At 37.7% G+C, this 24,344-nt stretch overlaps 1 protein-coding gene across 1 annotated transcript in view; it reads left to right on the top strand.

Annotated features, from left to right (window-relative positions):
- Nucleotides 1-24,344, top strand: part of LOC308369870 (cationic amino acid transporter 2) — a gene marked incomplete at both ends in the record, with an annotated part of 47,814 nt that overhangs the window by 21,379 nt on the left and 2,091 nt on the right. Inside the window, one exon of the mRNA XM_080844419.1 lies at nt 1,006-1,114. Within this exon, the coding sequence (XP_080700545.1) occupies nt 1,006-1,114 (109 nt within the window). The remainder of the gene's footprint in view (nt 1-1,005; nt 1,115-24,344) is intronic.

Below are 24,344 nucleotides of genomic sequence, written 5' to 3'. Positions count from 1 at the left end.
TTCAACTTCCCATTAATGTGCTTGGATACAGCACTCTGTGAACAGCATGCTTCTTTAGCAATGACCTTTTGTGTCTTACCCTTCTTGTGCAGGGTGTCAATGATCGTCTTCTGGACAAATGTCAAGTCAGCAGTCTTCCCCATGATTGTGTAGCCTGCTGAACTAGACTGAGAGACCATTTAAGGGCTCAGGAAGCCTTTGCCGTTGTTTTGAGTTAATTCGCTGATTAGAGTGTGACACCATTGGTCATCAATATGGAACTTTTTCACAATATTCTAATTTTCTGAGATACTGAATTTCTGGTTTTCATTAGCTGGCAGTTATAATAATGAAAATTAAAAGACATAAACACTTTAAATAGATCAGTCTGTGTGTAAACAATCTATATAATATATGAGTTTCACTTTTTGAATAGAATTACAGAAATAAATCAACTTTTCGATGATATTCTAATTTATTGAGATGCACCTGTATATATATATTATACTATAGACCCTATCAGAGGACATGTTTATAAATATGATACTATAGACCCTACCAGAGGACATGTTTTTATATATATATGATACTATAGACCCTACCAGATGACATTTTTTTTTATATATATGATACTATAGACCCTGTCAGAGGACATGTTTATATATATGATACTATAGACCCTACCAGAGGACATGTTTATATATATGATACTATAGACCCTACCAGAGGACATGTTTTTATATATTTATGATACTATAGACCCTATCAGACGGCCCACATGTTTATGGGAAAGTATATATCCCTCATCTCCGTGGTGATAATACCGTTTCAGAGAGAACTATGAACTCTACCTCAGCTCACATCTTACCTGAAAGCACACAGCCTCTTGAAACAACATGTGCTGTCTGCTTAGGTGCCTCTGGTCCCTCTGCTGCCTGTGCTGAGTCACACACACACACACACACACACACACACACACACACAACCACACTCAGCCTCTTGAAACAACATTTGCTGTCTGCTTAGGTGCCCCTGGTCCCTCTGCTGCCAGTGCTGAGTCTGTGTGTCAACATCTACCTCATGGTGCAGCTGGATGGCCAGACCTGGATCCGTTACTCCATCTGGATGGCAGTCGGTGAGGATTAACCCTAACCCTAACTCTCATGTGTCACCACTACTAGTGCTACAGTTCACCACAACAGTTCAACACTACTATTACTACAGTTCACCACTAAAGTTCAACACCACTATAAATACAGTTAACCACTACAGTTCAACACTACAGTTCAACACTACAGTTCACCACTACATTTCAACACTAATATTACTACAGTTCACCACAACAGTTCAACACTACTATTACTACAGTTCACCACTACAGTTCAACACTACTATTACTACAGTTCAACACTACAGCTCAACACTACTATTACTACAGTTCACCACTACAGTTCAACACTACGATTACTACAGTTCAACACTAATAATACTACAGTTCACCACTGCAGTTCAACACTACTATTGCTACAGTTCAACACTACTATTACTACAGTTCACCAATACAGTTCAACACTACTATTACTACAGTTCACCACTACAGTTCAACACTACCATTACTACAGTTCAACACTAATAATACTACAGTTCACCACTACAGTTCAACACTACTATTACTACAGTTCACCACTACAGCTCAACACTTGTATTACTACAGTTCAACACTAAAGTTCAACACTACAGTTCAATACTACTATTACTACAGTTCAACACTACAGTTCAACACTACTATTACTACAGTTCACCACTACAGTTCAACACTACAGTTCACCACTAATAGTGCTACAGTTCACCACAACAGTTCAACACTACTATTACTACAGTTCACCACTAAAGTTCAACACCACTATAACTACAGTTCACCACTACAGTTCAACACTACAGTTCAACACTACAGTTCACCACTACATTTCAACACTACTATTACTACAGTTCACCACAACAGTTCAACACTACTATTACTACAGTTCACCACTACAGTTCAACACTACTATTACTACAGTTCACCACTACAGCTCAACACTACTATTACTACAGTTCACCACTACAGTTCAACACTACCATTATTACAGTTCAACACTAATAATACTACAGTTCACCACTGCAGTTCAACACTACTATTGCTACAGTTCAACACTACTATTACTACAGTTCACCAATACAGTTCAACACTACTATTACTACAGTTCACCACTACAGTTCAACACTACAGTTCAACACTAATAATACTACAGTTCACCACTACAGTTCAACACTACAGTTCACCACTACAGTTCACCAATACAGTTCAACAGTACTATTACTACAGTTCACCACTACAGTTCGACACTACAGTTCACCACTACAGTTTAACACTACAGTTCACCACTGCAGTTCAAAACTACAGTTCAACACTACTATTACTACAGTTCACCACTACAGTTCAACACTACTCTTACTACAGTTCACCACTAAAGTTCACCACGACGGTTTAACACTACAGTTCAACACTACAGTTCAACACTACAGTTCACCATTACTATTACAACAGTTCACCACTACAGTTCAACACTACTATTCCTACAGTTCACCACTACAGTTCAACACTACTATTACTACAGTTCACCACTACCGTTCAACACTACTATTCCTACAGTTCACCACTACAGTTCAACACTACTATTCCTACAGTTCACCACTACAGTTCACCACGACAGTTCAACGCTACAGTTCACCACTACAGTTTAACACTACAGTTCACCACTACAGTTCAACACTACAGTTCAACACTACAGTTCAACTCTACTATTACTACAGTTCAACACTACAGTTCAACACTACAGTACAACACTACTATTACTACAGTTCAACACTACAGTTCAACACTACAGTACAACACTACTATTACTACAGTTCACCACCACAGTTCAACACTACAGTTCACAACTACAGTTCAGCACTACAATTCAACACTACAGTTCAACACTACAGTTCAGCACTAAAATTCAACACTACAGTTCAACACTACTATTACTACAGTTCAACACTACAGTTCAACACTACAGTTCAACACTACAGTTCAACACTACTATTACGACAGTTCACCACAACAGTTCACCACTACAGTTCAACACTAGAGTTCACCACTACAGTTCAACACTACAGTTCACCACTAAAGTTTAACACTACAGTTCACCACTACTGTTCAACACTACAGTTCACCACTACAGTTCAACACTACAGTTCAACACTACAGTACAACACTACTATTACTACAGTTCACCACCACAGTTCAACACTACAGTTCACAACTACAGTTCAGCCCTACAATTCAACACTAAAGTTCAACACTGAAGTTCAACACTACTATTACTACAGTTCAACACTACAGTTCAACACTACAGTTCAACACTACTATTACGACAGTTCACCACTACAGTTCACCACTACAGTTCAACACTAGAGTTCACCACTACAGTTCAACACTACAGTTCACCACGACAGTTCAACACTACAGTTCAACACTACAGTTCAACACTACTTTTACTACAGTTCAACACTACAGTTCAACACAACTATTACTACAGTTCAACACTACAGTTCAACACTACTATTACTGCAGTTCACCACTACAGTTCACCACTACAGTTCAACACTTCTATTACTACAGTTCAACACTACTATTACTACAGTTCACCACTACAGTTCAACACTACTATTTCTACAGTTCACCACTACAGTTCACCACGACAGTTCAACACTACAGTTCACCAATACAGTTCAACACTACAGTTCAACACTACAGTTCAACACTAAAGTTCAACACTACAGTTCAACACTACAGTTCAACACTACAGTTCACCATTACTATTACTACAGTTCACCACTACAGTTCAACACTACTATTCCTACAGTTCACCACTACAGTTCAACACTACTATTACTACAGTTCACCACTACAGTTCAACACTACAGTTCACCACTAATAGTGCTACAGTTCACCACAACAGTTCAACACTACTATTACTACAGTTCACCACTAAAGTTCAACACCACTATAACTACAGTTCACCACTACAGTTCAACACTACAGTTCAACACTACAGTTCACCACTACATTTCAACACTACTATTACTACAGTTCACCACAACAGTTCAACACTACTATTACTAGAGTTCACCACTACAGTTCAACACTACTATTACTACAGTTCACCACTACAGCTCAACACTACTATTACTACAGTTCACCACTACAGTTCAACACTACCATTACTACAGTTCAACACTAATAATATTACAGTTCACCACTGCAGTTCAACACTACTATTGCTACAGTTCAACACTACTATTACTACAGTTCACCAATACAGTTCAACACTACTATTACTACAGTTCACCACTACAGTTCAACACTACAGTTCAACACTAATAATACTACAGTTCACCACTACAGTTCAACACTACAGTTCACCACTACAGTTCACCAATACAGTTCAACAGTACTATTACTACAGTTCACCACTACAGTTCGACACTACAGTTCACCGCTACAGTTTAACACTACAGTTCACCACTGCAGTTCAAAACTACAGTTCAACACTACTATTACTACAGTTCACCACTACAGTTCAACACTACTCTTACTACAGTTCACCACTAAAGTTCACCACAACGGTTTAAAACTACAGTTCAACACTACAGTTCAACACTACAGTTCACCATTACTATTACAACAGTTCACCACTACAGTTCAACACTACTATTCCTACAGTTCACCACTACAGTTCAACACTACTATTACTACAGTTCACCACTACCGTTCAACACTACTATTCCTACAGTTCACCACTACAGTTCAACACTACTATTCCTACAGTTCACCACTACAGTTCACCACGACAGTTCAACACTACAGTTCACCACTACAGTTTAACACTACAGTTCACCACTACAGTTCAACACTACAGTTCAACACTACAGTTCAACTCTACTATTACTACAGTTCAACACTACAGTTCAACACTACAGTACAACACTACTATTACTACAGTTCAACACTACAGTTCAACACTACAGTACAACACTACTATTACTACAGTTCACCACCACAGTTCAACACTACAGTTCACAACTACAGTTCAGCACTACAATTCAACACTACAGTTCAACACTACAGTTCAGCACTAAAATTCAACACTACAGTTCAACACTACTATTACTACAGTTCAACACTACAGTTCAACACTACAGTTCAACACTACAGTTCAACACTACTATTACGACAGTTCACCACAACAGTTCACCACTACAGTTCAACACTAGAGTTCACCACTACAGTTCAACACTACAGTTCACCACTAAAGTTTAACACTACAGTTCACCACTACAGTTCAACACTACAGGTCACCACTACAGTTCAACACTACAGTTCAACACTACAGTACAACACTACTATTACTACAGTTCACCACCACAGTTCAACACTACAGTTCACCACTACAGTTCAACACTACAGGTCACCACTACAGTTCAACACTACAGTTCAACACTACAGTACAACACTACTATTACTAGAGTTCACCACTACAGTTCAACACTACTATTACTACAGTTCACCACTACAGCTCAACACTACTATTACTACAGTTCGCCACTACAGTTCAACACTACCATTACTACAGTTCAACACTAATAATACTACAGTTCACCACTGCAGTTCAATACTACTATTGCTACAGTTCAACACTACTATTACTACAGTTCACCAATACAGTTCAACACTACTATTACTACAGTTCACCACTACAGTTCAACACTACAGTTCAACACTAATAATACTACAGTTCACCACTACAGTTCAACACTACAGTTCACCACTACAGTTCACCAATACAGTTCAACAGTACTATTACTACAGTTCACCACTACAGTTCGACACTACAGTTCACCGCTACAGTTTAACACTACAGTTCACCACTGCAGTTCAAAACTACAGTTCAACACTACTATTACTACAGTTCACCACTACAGTTCAACACTACTCTTACTACAGTTCACCACTAAAGTTCACCACGACGGTTTAAAACTACAGTTCAACACTACAGTTCAACACTACAGTTCACCATTACTATTACAACAGTTCACCACTACAGTTCAACACTACTATTCCTACAGTTCACCACTACAGTTCAACACTACTATTACTACAGTTCACCACTACCGTTCAACACTACTATTCCTACAGTTCACCACTACAGTTCAACACTACTATTCCTACAGTTCACCACTACAGTTCACCACGACAGTTCAACACTACAGTTCACCACTACAGTTTAACACTACAGTTCACCACTACAGTTCAACACTACAGTTCAACACTACAGTTCAACTCTACTATTACTACAGTTCAACACTACAGTTCAACACTACAGTACAACACTACTATTACTACAGTTCAACACTACAGTTCAACACTACAGTACAACACTACTATTACTACAGTTCACCACCACAGTTCAACACTACAGTTCACAACTACAGTTCAGCACTACAATTCAACACTACAGTTCAACACTACAGTTCAGCACTAAAATTCAACACTACAGTTCAACACTACTATTACTACAGTTCAACACTACAGTTCAACACTACAGTTCAACACTACTATTACGACAGTTCACCACAACAGTTCACCACTACAGTTCAACACTAGAGTTCACCACTACAGTTCAACACTACAGTTCACCACTAAAGTTTAACACTACAGTTCACCACTACAGTTCAACACTACAGGTCACCACTACAGTTCAACACTACAGTTCAACACTACAGTACAACACTACTATTACTACAGTTCACCACCACAGTTCAACACTACAGTTCACAACTACAGTTCAGCCCTACAATTCAACACTAAAGTTCAACACTGAAGTTCAACACTACTATTACTACAGTTCAACACTACAGTTCAACACTACAGTTCAACACTACTATTACGACAGTTCACCACTACAGTTCACCACTACAGTTCAACACTACAGTTCAACACTACAGTTCAACACTACTTTTACTACAGTTCAACACTACAGTTCAACACAACTATTACTACAGTTCAACACTACAGTTCAACACTACTATTACTGCAGTTCACCACTACAGTTCACCACTACAGTTCAACACTTCTATTACTACAGTTCAACACTACTATTACTACAGTTCACCACTACAGTTCAACACTACTATTTCTACAGTTCACCACTACAGTTCACCACGACAGTTCAACACTACAGTTCACCAATACAGTTCAACACTACAGTTCAACTCTACAGTTCAACACTAAAGTTCAACACTAGAGTTCAACACTACAGTTCAACACTACAGTTCACCATTACTATTACTACAGTTCACCACTACAGTTCAACACTACTATTCCTACAGTTCACCACTACAGTTCAACACTACTATTACTACAGTTCACCACTACAGTTCAACACTACTATTCCTACAGTTCACCACTACAGTTCACCACGACAGTTCAACACTACAGTTCACCACTACAGTTTAACACTACAGTTCACCACTACAGTTCAACACTACAGTTCAACACTACAGTTCAACACTACAGTTCAACACTACTATTACTACAGTTCAACACTACAGTTCAACACTACTATTACTACAGTTCAACACTACAGTTCAACACTACAGTACAACATTACTATTACTACAGTTCACCACCACAGTTCAACACTACAGTTCACAACTAAAGTTCAGCACTACAATTCAACACTACAGTTCAACACTACAGTTCAGCACTACAATTCAACACTACAGTTCAACACTACAGTTGAACACTACTATTACTACAGTTCAACATTACAGTTCAACACTACAGTTCAACACTACTATTACGACAGTTCACCACTACAGTTCAACACTAGAGTTCACCACTACAGTTCAACACAATAGTTCACCACTACAGTTCAACACTACAGTTCACAACTACAGTTCAACACTACAGTTCACCACTACAGTTCAACACTACAGTTCAACACTACAGTACAACACTACTATTACTAAAGTTCACCACCACAGTTCAACACTACAGTTCACAACTACAGTTCAGCCCTACAATTCAACACTACAGTTAAACACTACAGTTCAACACTACTATTACTACAGTTCAACACTACAGTTCAACACTACAGTTCAACACTACTATTACGACAGTTCACCACTACAGTTCGCCACTACAGTTCAACACTAGAGTTCACCACTACAGTTCAACACTACAGTTCACCACGACAGTTCAACACTACAGTTCAACACTACTATTACTACAGTTCAACACTTCAGTTCAACACAACTATTACTACAGTTCACCACTACAGTTCAACACTACTATTACTGCAGTTCACCACTAAAGTTCACCACTACAGTTCAACACTTCTATTACTACAGTTCACCACTACAGTTCAACACTACAGTTCACCACTACAGTTCAACACTACAGTTCAACAATACAGTTCAACACTACTATTACTACAGTTCAACACTACTATTACTACAGTTCAACACTACTATTTCTACAGTTCAACACTACAGTTCAACACTACTATTACTACAGTTCAACACTACAGTTCAACACTACTATTACTACAGTTCAACACTACTATAACTACAATTCAACAATACAGTTCAACACTACAGTTCACCACTACAGTTCACAACTACAGTTTAACACTACAGTTCACCACGACAGTTCAACACTAATAGTACTACAGTTCACCACAACAGTTCAACACTACTATTACTACAGTTCACCACTACAGTTCACCATTACTATTACTACAGTTCAACACTACAGTTCAACACTACTATTACTACAGTTCACCACTACAGTTCACCACGACAGTTCAACACTACAGTTCACCACTACAGTTTAACACTACAGTTCACCACAACAGTTCAACACTACAGTTCACCACTACAGTTCACCACTACAGTTCACCACTACAGTTCACCATTACAGTTCACCACTACAGTTCAACACTACAGTTCAACACTACAGTTTAACACTACTATTACTACAGTTCAACACTACAGTTCAACACTACAGTTCACCACTACAGTTCAACACTACTATTACTACAGTTCAACACTACAGTACAACACTACTATTACTACAGTTCACCACCACAGTTCAACACTACAGTTCAACACTACAGTTCACCACTACATTTCAACACTACTATTACTACATTTCAACACTACTATTACTACATTTCAACACTACAGTACAACACTACTATTACTACAGTTCACCACCAAAGTTCAACACTACAGCACTACAGTTCACCACTACAGTTCAACACTACAGTTCAAGACTACAGTTCAACACTACAGTTCAACACTTCTATTACTACAGTTCACCACTACAGTTCAACACTACAGTTCACCACTACAGTTCAACACTACAGTTCAACACTACAGTTCAACAATACAGTTCAACACTACTATTACTACAGTTCAACACTACTATTACTACAGTTCAACACTAATATTACTACAGTTCAACACTACTATTACTACAGTTCAACACTACTATTACTACAGTTCAACACTAATATTACTACAGTTCAACACTACTATTACTACAGTTCAACACTACTATTACTACAGTTCAACACTACTTTTACTACAGTTCAACTCTACTATAACTACAGTTCAACACTACTATTACTACAGTTCAACACTACAGTTCAACACTACTATTACTACAGTTCAACACTACAGTTCAACACTACTATTACTACAGTTCAACACTACTATTACTACAGTTCAACACTACTATTACTACAGTTCAACACTACTTTTACTACAGTTCAACTCTACTATAACTACAGTTCAACACTACTATTACTACAGTTCAACACTACAGTTCAACACTACTATTACTACAGTTCAACACTACAGTTCAACACTACTATTACCACAGTTCAACACTACAGTTCACCACTACAGTTCAACACTACGGTTCAACACTACTATTATTGCAGTTCAACACTGCCGTTCACCACTACAGTTCACCACTACAGTTCAACACTACTATTACTACAGTTCACCACTACAGTTCACCACTACAGTTCAACAGTACTATTACTACAGTTTGCCATTACAGTTCAACACTACAGTTCACCACTACAGTACAACACTACTATTACTACAGTTCACCACCACAGTTCAACACTACAGTTCAACACTACAGTTCACCACTACAGTTCAACACTACAGTTCAACACTACAGTTCAACACTACTATTACTACAGTTCACCACTACAGTTCACCACTACAGTTCAACACTACTATTACTACAGTTCACCACTACAGTTCACCACTACAGTTCAACACTACTATTACTACAGTTCAACACTACAGTTCAACACAACTATTACTACGGTTCACCACTACAGTTCAACACTACTATTACTACAGTTCACTACTAAGTTCACCACTACAGTTCAACACGTATATTACTACAGTTCACCACTACAGTTCAACACTACTGTTCACCACAAGGATCAACACTACAGTTCAACACTACAGTTCAACACTACTTTTACTACAGTTCAACACTACAGTTCAACACAACTATTACTACAGTTCAACACTACAGTTCAACACTACTATTACTGCAGTTCACCACTACAGTTCACCACTACAGTTCAACACTTCTATTACTACAGTTCAACACTACTATTACTACAGTTCACCACTACAGTTCAACACTACTATTTCTACAGTTCACCACTACAGTTCACCACGACAGTTCAACACTACAGTTCACCAATACAGTTCAACACTACAGTTCAACACTACAGTTCAACACTAAAGTTCAACACTACAGTTCAACACTACAGTTCAACACTACAGTTCACCATTACTATTACTACAGTTCACCACTACAGTTCAACACTACTATTCCTACAGTTCACCACTACAGTTCAACACTACTATTACTACAGTTCACCACTACAGTTCAACACTACAGTTCACCACTAATAGTGCTACAGTTCACCACAACAGTTCAACACTACTATTACTACAGTTCACCACTAAAGTTCAACACCACTATAACTACAGTTCACCACTACAGTTCAACACTACAGTTCAACACTACAGTTCACCACTACATTTCAACACTACTATTACTACAGTTCACCACAACAGTTCAACACTACTATTACTAGAGTTCACCACTACAGTTCAACACTACTATTACTACAGTTCACCACTACAGCTCAACACTACTATTACTACAGTTCACCACTACAGTTCAACACTACCATTACTACAGTTCAACACTAATAATACTACAGTTCACCACTGCAGTTCAACACTACTATTGCTACAGTTCAACACTACTATTACTACAGTTCACCAATACAGTTCAACACTACTATTACTACAGTTCACCACTACAGTTCAACACTACAGTTCAACACTAATAATACTACAGTTCACCACTACAGTTCAACACTACAGTTCACCACTACAGTTCACCAATACAGTTCAACAGTACTATTACTACAGTTCACCACTACAGTTCGACACTACAGTTCACCGCTACAGTTTAACACTACAGTTCACCACTGCAGTTCAAAACTACAGTTCAACACTACTATTACTACAGTTCACCACTACAGTTCAACACTACTCTTACTACAGTTCACCACTAAAGTTCACCACGACGGTTTAAAACTACAGTTCAACACTACAGTTCAACACTACAGTTCACCATTACTATTACAACAGTTCACCACTACAGTTCAACACTACTATTCCTACAGTTCACCACTACAGTTCAACACTACTATTACTACAGTTCACCACTACCGTTCAACACTACTATTCCTACAGTTCACCACTACAGTTCAACACTACTATTCCTACAGTTCACCACTACAGTTCACCACGACAGTTCAACACTACAGTTCACCACTACAGTTTAACACTACAGTTCACCACTACAGTTCAACACTACAGTTCAACACTACAGTTCAACTCTACTATTACTACAGTTCAACACTACAGTTCAACACTACAGTACAACACTACTATTACTACAGTTCAACACTACAGTTCAACACTACAGTACAACACTACTATTACTACAGTTCACCACCACAGTTCAACACTACAGTTCACAACTACAGTTCAGCACTACAATTCAACACTACAGTTCAACACTACAGTTCAGCACTAAAATTCAACACTACAGTTCAACACTACTATTACTACAGTTCAACACTACAGTTCAACACTACAGTTCAACACTACAGTTCAACACTACTATTACGACAGTTCACCACAACAGTTCACCACTACAGTTCAACACTAGAGTTCACCACTACAGTTCAACACTACAGTTCACCACTAAAGTTTAACACTACAGTTCACCACTACAGTTCAACACTACAGGTCACCACTACAGTTCAACACTACAGTTCAACACTACAGTACAACACTACTATTACTACAGTTCACCACCACAGTTCAACACTACAGTTCACCACTACAGTTCAACACTACAGGTCACCACTACAGTTCAACACTACAGTTCAACACTACAGTACAACACTACTATTACTAGAGTTCACCACTACAGTTCAACACTACTATTACTACAGTTCACCACTACAGCTCAACACTACTATTACTACAGTTCGCCACTACAGTTCAACACTACCATTACTACAGTTCAACACTAATAATACTACAGTTCACCACTGCAGTTCAACACTACTATTGCTACAGTTCAACACTACTATTACTACAGTTCACCAATACAGTTCAACACTACTATTACTACAGTTCACCACTACAGTTCAACACTACAGTTCAACACTAATAATACTACAGTTCACCACTACAGTTCAACACTACAGTTCACCACTACAGTTCACCAATACAGTTCAACAGTACTATTACTACAGTTCACCACTACAGTTCGACACTACAGTTCACCGCTACAGTTTAACACTACAGTTCACCACTGCAGTTCAAAACTACAGTTCAACACTACTATTACTACAGTTCACCACTACAGTTCAACACTACTCTTACTACAGTTCACCACTAAAGTTCACCACGACGGTTTAAAACTACAGTTCAACACTACAGTTCAACACTACAGTTCACCATTACTATTACAACAGTTCACCACTACAGTTCAACACTACTATTCCTACAGTTCACCACTACAGTTCAACACTACTATTACTACAGTTCACCACTACCGTTCAACACTACTATTCCTACAGTTCACCACTACAGTTCAACACTACTATTCCTACAGTTCACCACTACAGTTCACCACGACAGTTCAACACTACAGTTCACCACTACAGTTTAACACTACAGTTCACCACTACAGTTCAACACTACAGTTCAACACTACAGTTCAACTCTACTATTACTACAGTTCAACACTACAGTTCAACACTACAGTACAACACTACTATTACTACAGTTCAACACTACAGTTCAACACTACAGTACAACACTACTATTACTACAGTTCACCACCACAGTTCAACACTACAGTTCACAACTACAGTTCAGCACTACAATTCAACACTACAGTTCAACACTACAGTTCAGCACTAAAATTCAACACTACAGTTCAACACTACTATTACTACAGTTCAACACTACAGTTCAACACTACAGTTCAACACTACTATTACGACAGTTCACCACAACAGTTCACCACTACAGTTCAACACTAGAGTTCACCACTACAGTTCAACACTACAGTTCACCACTAAAGTTTAACACTACAGTTCACCACTACAGTTCAACACTACAGGTCACCACTACAGTTCAACACTACAGTTCAACACTACAGTACAACACTACTATTACTACAGTTCACCACCACAGTTCAACACTACAGTTCACAACTACAGTTCAGCCCTACAATTCAACACTAAAGTTCAACACTGAAGTTCAACACTACTATTACTACAGTTCAACACTACAGTTCAACACTACAGTTCAACACTACTATTACGACAGTTCACCACTACAGTTCACCACTACAGTTCAACACTAGAGTTCACCACTACAGTTCAACACTACAGTTCAACACTACAGTTCAACACTACTTTTACTACAGTTCAACACTACAGTTCAACACAACTATTACTACAGTTCAACACTACAGTTCAACACTACTATTACTGCAGTTCACCACTACAGTTCACCACTACAGTTCAACACTTCTATTACTACAGTTCAACACTACTATTACTACAGTTCACCACTACAGTTCAACACTACTATTTCTACAGTTCACCACTACAGTTCACCACGACAGTTCAACACTACAGTTCACCAATACAGTTCAACACTACAGTTCAACTCTACAGTTCAACACTAAAGTTCAACACTAGAGTTCAACACTACAGTTCAACACTACAGTTCACCATTACTATTACTACAGTTCACCACTACAGTTCAACACTACTATTCCTACAGTTCACCACTACAGTTCAACACTACTATTACTACAGTTCACCACTACAGTTCAACACTACTATTCCTACAGTTCACCACTACAGTTCACCACGACAGTTCAACACTACAGTTCACCACTACAGTTTAACACTACAGTTCACCACTACAGTTCAACACTACAGTTCAACACTACAGTTCAACACTACAGTTCAACACTACTATTACTACAGTTCAACACTACAGTTCAACACTACTATTACTACAGTTCAACACTACAGTTCAACACTACAGTACAACATTACTATTACTACAGTTCACCACCACAGTTCAACACTACAGTTCACAACTAAAGTTCAGCACTACAATTCAACACTACAGTTCAACACTACAGTTCAGCACTACAATTCAACACTACAGTTCAACACTACAGTTGAACACTACTATTACTACAGTTCAACATTACAGTTCAACACTACAGTTCAACACTACTATTACGACAGTTCACCACTACAGTTCAACACTAGAGTTCACCACTACAGTTCAACACAATAGTTCACCACTACAGTTCAACACTACAGTTCACAACTACAGTTCAACACTACAGTTCACCACTACAGTTCAACACTACAGTTCAACACTACAGTACAACACTACTATTACTAAAGTTCACCACCACAGTTCAACACTACAGTTCACAACTACAGTTCAGCCCTACAATTCAACACTACAGTTAAACACTACAGTTCAACACTACTATTACTACAGTTCAACACTACAGTTCAACACTACAGTTCAACACTACTATTACGACAGTTCACCACTACAGTTCGCCACTACAGTTCAACACTAGAGTTCACCACTACAGTTCAACACTACAGTTCACCACGACAGTTCAACACTACAGTTCAACACTACTATTACTACAGTTCAACACTTCAGTTCAACACAACTATTACTACAGTTCACCACTACAGTTCAACACTACTATTACTGCAGTTCACCACTAAAGTTCACCACTACAGTTCAACACTTCTATTACTACAGTTCACCACTACAGTTCAACACTACAGTTCACCACTACAGTTCAACACTACAGTTCAACAATACAGTTCAACACTACTATTACTACAGTTCAACACTACTATTACTACAGTTCAACACTACTATTTCTACAGTTCAACACTACAGTTCAACACTACTATTACTACAGTTCAACACTACAGTTCAACACTACTATTACTACAGTTCAACACTACTATAACTACAATTCAACAATACAGTTCAACACTACAGTTCACCACTACAGTTCACAACTACAGTTTAACACTACAGTTCACCACGACAGTTCAACACTAATAGTACTACAGTTCACCACAACAGTTCAACACTACTATTACTACAGTTCACCACTACAGTTCACCATTACTATTACTACAGTTCAACACTACAGTTCAACACTACTATTACTACAGTTCACCACTACAGTTCACCACGACAGTTCAACACTACAGTTCACCACTACAGTTTAACAATACAGTTCACCACAACAGTTCAACACTACAGTTCACCACTACAGTTCACCACTACAGTTCACCACTACAGTTCACCATTACAGTTCACCACTACAGTTCAACACTACAGTTCAACACTACAGTTTAACACTACTATTACTACAGTTCAACACTACAGTTCAACACTACAGTTCACCACTACAGTTCAACACTACTATTACTACAGTTCAACACTACAGTACAACACTACTATTACTACAGTTCACCACCACAGTTCAACACTACAGTTCAACACTACAGTTCACCACTACATTTCAACACTACTATTACTACATTTCAACACTACTATTACTACATTTCAACACTACAGTACAACACTACTATTACTACAGTTCACCACCAAAGTTCAACACTACAGCACTACAGTTCACCACTACAGTTCAACACTACAGTTCAAGACTACAGTTCAACACTACAGTTCAACACTTCTATTACTACAGTTCACCACTACAGTTCAACACTACAGTTCACCACTACAGTTCAACACTACAGTTCAACACTACAGTTCAACAATACAGTTCAACACTACTATTACTACAGTTCAACACTACTATTACTACAGTTCAACACTAATATTACTACAGTTCAACACTACTATTACTACAGTTCAACACTACTATTACTACAGTTCAACACTAATATTACTACAGTTCAACACTACTATTACTACAGTTCAACACTACTATTACTACAGTTCAACACTACTTTTACTACAGTTCAACTCTACTATAACTACAGTTCAACACTACTATTACTACAGTTCAACACTACAGTTCAACACTACTATTACTACAGTTCAACACTACAGTTCAACACTACTATTACTACAGTTCAACACTACTATTACTACAGTTCAACACTACTATTACTACAGTTCAACACTACTTTTACTACAGTTCAACTCTACTATAACTACAGTTCAACACTACTATTACTACAGTTCAACACTACAGTTCAACACTACTATTACTACAGTTCAACACTACAGTTCAACACTACTATTACCACAGTTCAACACTACAGTTCACCACTACAGTTCAACACTACGGTTCAACACTACTATTATTGCAGTTCAACACTGCCGTTCACCACTACAGTTCACCACTACAGTTCAACACTACTATTACTACAGTTCACCACTACAGTTCACCACTACAGTTCAACAGTACTATTACTACAGTTTGCCATTACAGTTCAACACTACAGTTCACCACTACAGTACAACACTACTATTACTACAGTTCACCACCACAGTTCAACACTACAGTTCAACACTACAGTTCAACACTACAGTTCAACACTACTATTACTACAGTTCACCACTACAGTTCACCACTACAGTTCAACACTACTATTACTACAGTTCACCACTACAGTTCACCACTACAGTTCAACACTACTATTACTACAGTTCAACACTACAGTTCAACACAACTATTACTACGGTTCACCACTACAGTTCAACACTACTATTACTACAGTTCACTACTAAGTTCACCACTACAGTTCAACACGTATATTACTACAGTTCACCACTACAGTTCAACACTACTGTTCACCACAAGGATCAACACTACAGTTCAACACTACAGTTCACTACAGTTCAACACTACTATTACTACAGTTCAACACTACTATTACAACAGTTCAACACTACTATTACTATAGTTCAACACTACAGTTCAACACTACTATTACTACAGTTCAACTCTACTATAAATACAGTTCAACACTACTATTACTACAGTTCAACACTACTATTACTACAGTTCAACACTACAGTTCAACACTACAGTTCACCACTACAGTTCAACACTACTATTACTACAGTTCAACACTACAGTACAACACTACTATTACTACAGTTCACCACCACAGTTCAACACTACAGTTCAACACTACAGTTCACCACTACAGTTCAACACTACTATTACTACAGTTCAACAGTACAGTACAACACTTCTATTACTACAGTTCACCACCAAAGTTCAACACTACAGTTCACCACTACAGTTCAACACTTCAGTTCAACACTACAGTTCAACACTTCTATTACTACAGTTCACCACTACAGTTCAACACTACAGTTCACCACTACAGTTCAACATTACAGTTCAACACTACAGTTCAACAATACAGTTCAACACTACTATTACTACAGTTCAACACTACTATTACTACAGTTCAACACTACTATTACTACAGTTCAACACTACAGTTCAACACTACTATTACTACAGTTCAACACTACTATTACTACAGTTCAACACTACAGTTCAACACTACTATTACTACAGTTCAACACTACTATAACTACTGTTCAACACTACTATTACTACAGTTCAACACTACAGTTCAACACTACTTTTACTACAGTTCAACTCTACTATAACTACAGTTCAACACTACTATTACTACAGTTCAACACTACAGTTCAACACTACAGTTCAACACTACAGTTCACCACTACAGTTCAACACTACAGTTCACCACTACAGTTCAACACTACAGTTCACCACTACAGTTCAACACTACAGTTCAACACTACAGTTCAACAATACAGTTCAACACTACTATTACTACAGTTCAACACTACTATTACTACAGTTCAACACTACTATTACTACAGTTCAACACTACAGTTCAACACTACTATTACTACAGTTCAACACTACAGTTCAACACTACTTTTACTACAGTTCAACTCTACTATAACTACAGTTCAACACTACTATTACTACAGTTCAACACTACAGTACAACACTACTATTACTACAGTTCACCACCACAATTCAACACTACAGTTCAACAATACAGTTCACCACTATAGTTCAACACTACTATTACTACAGTTCAACACTACAGTACAACACTTCTATTACTACAGTTCACCACCAAAGTTCAACACTACAGTTCACCACTACAGTTCAATACTACAGTTCAACACTACAGTTCAACACTTCTATTACTACAGTTCACCACTACAGTTCAACACTACAGTTCACCACTACAGTTCAACACTACAGTTCAACACTACAGTTCAACAATACAGTTCAACACTACTATTACTACAGTTCAACACTACTATTACTACAGTTCAACACTACTATTACTACAGTTCAACACTACAGTTCAACACTACTATTACTACAGTTCAACACTACTATTACTACAGTTCAACACTACTATTACTACAGTTCAACACTACAGTTCAACACTACTTTTACTACAGTTCACCACTACAGTTCAACTCTACTATAACTACAGTTCAACACTACTATTACTACAGTTCAACACTACAGTTCAACACTACTTTTACTACAGTTCACCACTACAGTTCAACTCTACTATAACTACAGTTCAACACTACTATTACTTCAGTTCAACACTACAGTTCACCACCACAGTTCAACACTACAGTTCAACACTACAGTTCACCACTATAGTTCAACACTACTATTACTACAGTTCAACACTACAGTACAACACTTCTATTACTACAGTTCACCACCAAAGTTCAACACTACAGTTCACCACTACAGTTCAACACTACAGTTCAACACTACAGTTCAACACTTCTATTACTACAGTTCACCACTACAGTTCAACACTACAGTTCACCACTACAGTTCAACACTACAGTTCAACACTACAGTTCAACAATACAGTTCAACACTACTATTACTACAGTTCAACACTACTATTACTACAGTTCAACACTACTATTACTACAGTTCAACACTACAGTTCAACACTACTATTACTACAGTTCAACACTACTATTACTACAGTTCAACACTACTATTACTACAGTTCAACACTACAGTTCAACACTACTTTTACTACAGTTCACCACTACAGTTCAACTCTACTATAACTACAGTTCAACACTACTATTACTACAGTTCAACACTACAGTTCAACACTACTTTTACTACAGTTCAACTCTACTATAACTACAGTTCAACACTACTATTACTATAGTTCAACACTACAGTTCAACACTACAGTTCAACACTACAGTTCACCACTACAGTTCAACACTACAGTTCACCACTACAGTTCAACACTACAGTTCACCACTACAGTTCAACACTACAGTTCAACACTACAGTTCAACAATACAGTTCAACACTACTATTACTACAGTTCAACACTACTATTACTACAGTTCAACACTACTATTACTACAGTTCAACACTACAGTTCAACACTACTATTACTACAGTTCAACACTACTTTTTGTACAGTTCAACTCTACTATAACTACAGTTCAACACTACTATTACTACAGTTCAACACTACAGTACAACACTACTATTACTACAGTTCACCACCACAGTTCAACACTACAGTTCAACACTACAGTTCACCACTATAGTTCAACACTACTATTACTACAGTACAACACAGTTCAACACTACAGTTCAACACTACAGTTCAACACTTTTATTACTACAGTTCACCACTACAGTTCAACACTACAGTTCACCACTACAGTTCAACACTACAGTTCAACACTACAGTTCAACAATACAGTTCAACACTACTATTACTACAGTTCAACACTACTATTACTACAGTTCAACACTACTATTACTACAGTTCAACACTACAGTTCAACACTACTATTACTACAGTTCAACACTACTATTACTACAGTTCAACACTACTATTACTACAGTTCAACACTACAGTTCAACACTACTTTTACTACAGTTCACCACTACAGTTCAACTCTACTATAAGTACAGTTCAACACTACTATTACTACAGTTCAACACTACAGTTCAACTCTACTATAACTACAGTTCAACACTACTATTACTTCAGTTCAACACTACAGTTCACCACCACAGTTCAACACTACAGTTCAACACTACAGTTCACCACTATAGTTCAACACTACTATTACTACAGTTCAACACTACAGTACAACACTTCTATTACTACAGTTCACCACCAAAGTTCAACACTACAGTTCACCACTACAGTTCAACACTACAGTTCAACACTTCAGTTCAACACTTCTAGTACTACAGTTCACCACTACAGTTCAACACTACAGTTCACCACTACAGTTCAACACTACAGTTCAACACTACAGTTCAACAATACAGTTCAACACTACTATTACTACAGTTCAACACTACTATTACTACAGTTCAACACTACTATTACTACAGTTCAACACTACAGTTCAACACTACTATTACTACAGTTCAACACTACTATTACTACAGTTCAACACTACTATTACTACAGTTCAACACTACAGTTCAACACTACTTTTACTACAGTTCACCACTACAGTTCAACTCTACTATAACTACAGTTCAACACTACTATTACTACAGTTCAACACTACAGTTCAACACTACTTTTACTACAGTTCACCACTACAGTTCAACTCTACTATAACTACAGTTCAACACTACTATTACTTCAGTTCAACACTACAGTTCACCACTACAGTTCAACACTACAGTTCACCACTACAGTTCAACACTACAGTTCACCACTACAGTTCAACACTACAGTTCACCACTACAGTTCACCACTACAGTTCAACACTACAGTTCAACACTACTATTACTACAGTTCAACACTACTATTACTACAGTTCAACACTACAGTTCAACACTTCTATTACTACAGTTCAACACTACAGTTCAACACTACTTTTACTACAGTTCAACTCTACTATAACTACAGTTCAACACTACAGTTCAACACTACTTTTACTACAGTTCAACACTACAGTTCACCACTACAGTTCAACACTACTATTACCACAGTTCAACACTACAGTTCACCACTACAGTTCAACACTACAGTTCAACACTACTATTACTGCAGTTCAACACTGCAGTTCACCACTACAGTTCACCACTACTATTACTACAGTTCAACACTACAGTTCAACACTACTATTGCTACAGTTCAACACTACTATTACTACAGTTCAACACTACTATTACTACAGTTCAACACTACAGTTCAACACTACTTTTACTACAGTTCAACTCTACTATAACTACAGTTCAACACTACAGTTCAACTCTACTATTACTACAGTTCACCACTACAGTTCAACACTACTATTACTTCAGTTCAACACTACAGTTCAACACTACTATTACCACAGTTCAACACTACAGTTCACCACTACAGTTCAACACTACAGTTCAACACTACTATTACTGCAGTTCAACACTGCAGTTCACCACTACAGTTCACCACTACAGTTCAACACTACTATTACTACAGTTCACCACTACAGTTCACCACTACAGTTCAACAGTACTATTACTACAGTTCACCACTACAGTTCAACACTACAGTTCACCACTACAGTACAACACTACTATTACTACAGTTCACCACCACAGTTCAACACTACAGTTCAACACCACAGTTCAACACTACAGTTCAACACTACAGTTCAACACTACTATTACTACAGTTCACCACTACAGTTCACTACTACAGTTCAACACTACTATTACTACTGTTCAACACTACAGTTCACAACTACAGTTCACCACTACAGTTCAACACTACTATTACTACAGTTCAGGGACGTGCAGTCATAGGAGGCAGGGGAGGCAGAGCCTCACCTGTCATTTTGAAAAGTAAAAAAAAAAAAATATTTAAAAAAAACATTTTTTTTTTGTATAATAATCATATATATTTATGTATTATAAAATAAATATTCATATTTCTGTAGTTATCTGTGTTACGAGTGTCATTTCTGCATGATTCCGATCATTTCGAGCATTTTTATTATCAAAATCGCTGAATTTGAACATTTCCGGTTCCCAGTGATCAGCCAATGAGCATTGGACGTGCGGTCAAGGGAGGCAGATGCATTGCAGTCTATGGGCAGGGTAGGCAGTGCCTCCCCTAGGATTGCGAAATCACTCCAAACTGGGTTTTACGCATGCGTGCGCAAGCGTAGAACCTTTTGAGTTGAGCTGAAAACGCATTGAAAAATATTGCAAGGGAGGCACGCACTACCACGGATTCAAGAAGGGTGGCGAGCGAGAGGGCACTTGTTGGGTATATAATCTGACGTTGGATTTTCTTCTTCACTTCTCTACTTGAGTTTGACAGCGAAAATGGAAGATTGCATTGCTAACCTGAGGCATGTTGAATTAACTAAGAACGTTTAAGTATTTTAAGTTAACACAGTAGTATTACACATTTGCATTGGAGTATTTCACGTTTCCCAACGGGACTACATATTCATGCGCAACACGAACCTAAAGAAGCTAAAGGCTGTTGATGCAGGAAAGTTGCCTTGAAGTTGTGAGCAGACTAGGTAGGTGCTAATCCTGAGCTAAACTAGCCACTGACTGCATTCACTCAAGAAGAGGACAACGGATTTCCACTGATCTATACTGATAATCGTGAGTGGATTAATTTTGTTTCACCTCAAACTGACGGTTATGAGCTCCAACGAAAGTGCACCAACTTTAAATTATACTGGCCAGTAGAACATTTTGGTATTGTGTGCTATGTATGCGGTGTTTAACTGTTTACATGTTAATATGTTGTGTAAATAAATATGGAATTGTTTTTTCGAAGCTGTCCGAGTTGGTTAAATGGTCATTTAAATTAGCATCCCACCACCGTAGTTATATTTTCTCCAGACAAAATGAAATGAGCCATATCATTGGTGGGAGGGCTACATACACTAGCTTGCAACTATTAATATCTTATTAATAACTCATCATAATACAATACAAAAACAATCGTTTGAAAATAATGGTATTAGACAATAAAACAACGTTTTTTCAGTTCTGATCAGATGACAATTTTAAAACCATAGACATATATACATGTATATATACATTATATATATAGTTTAAACTAGAGCTCAAAATTACGTAATCACTTCCGGTTTCTGTGCCTCACCAGCTCTGAACCTCACTGCACGTCCCTGCTACAATTCAACACTACAGTTCAACACTACAGTTCAACACTACTATTACTACAGTTCAACACTACTATTACTACAGTTCAACACTACTATTACTACAGTTCAACACTACTATTACTACAGTTCAACACTATAGTTCAACACTACTTTTACTACAGTTCAACTCTACTATAACTACAGTTCAACACTACTATTACCACAGTTCAACACTACAGTTCACCACTACAGTTCAACACTACAGTTCAACACTACTATTACTGCAGTTCAACACTGCAGTTCACCACTACAGT

The sequence above is a fragment of the Sprattus sprattus genome (assembly GCF_963457725.1).
Source record: "Sprattus sprattus genome assembly, chromosome: 1".
Lineage (NCBI taxonomy): Eukaryota > Metazoa > Chordata > Actinopteri > Clupeiformes > Clupeidae > Sprattus > Sprattus sprattus.
This window is presented reverse-complemented; position numbering and strand designations above follow the sequence as displayed.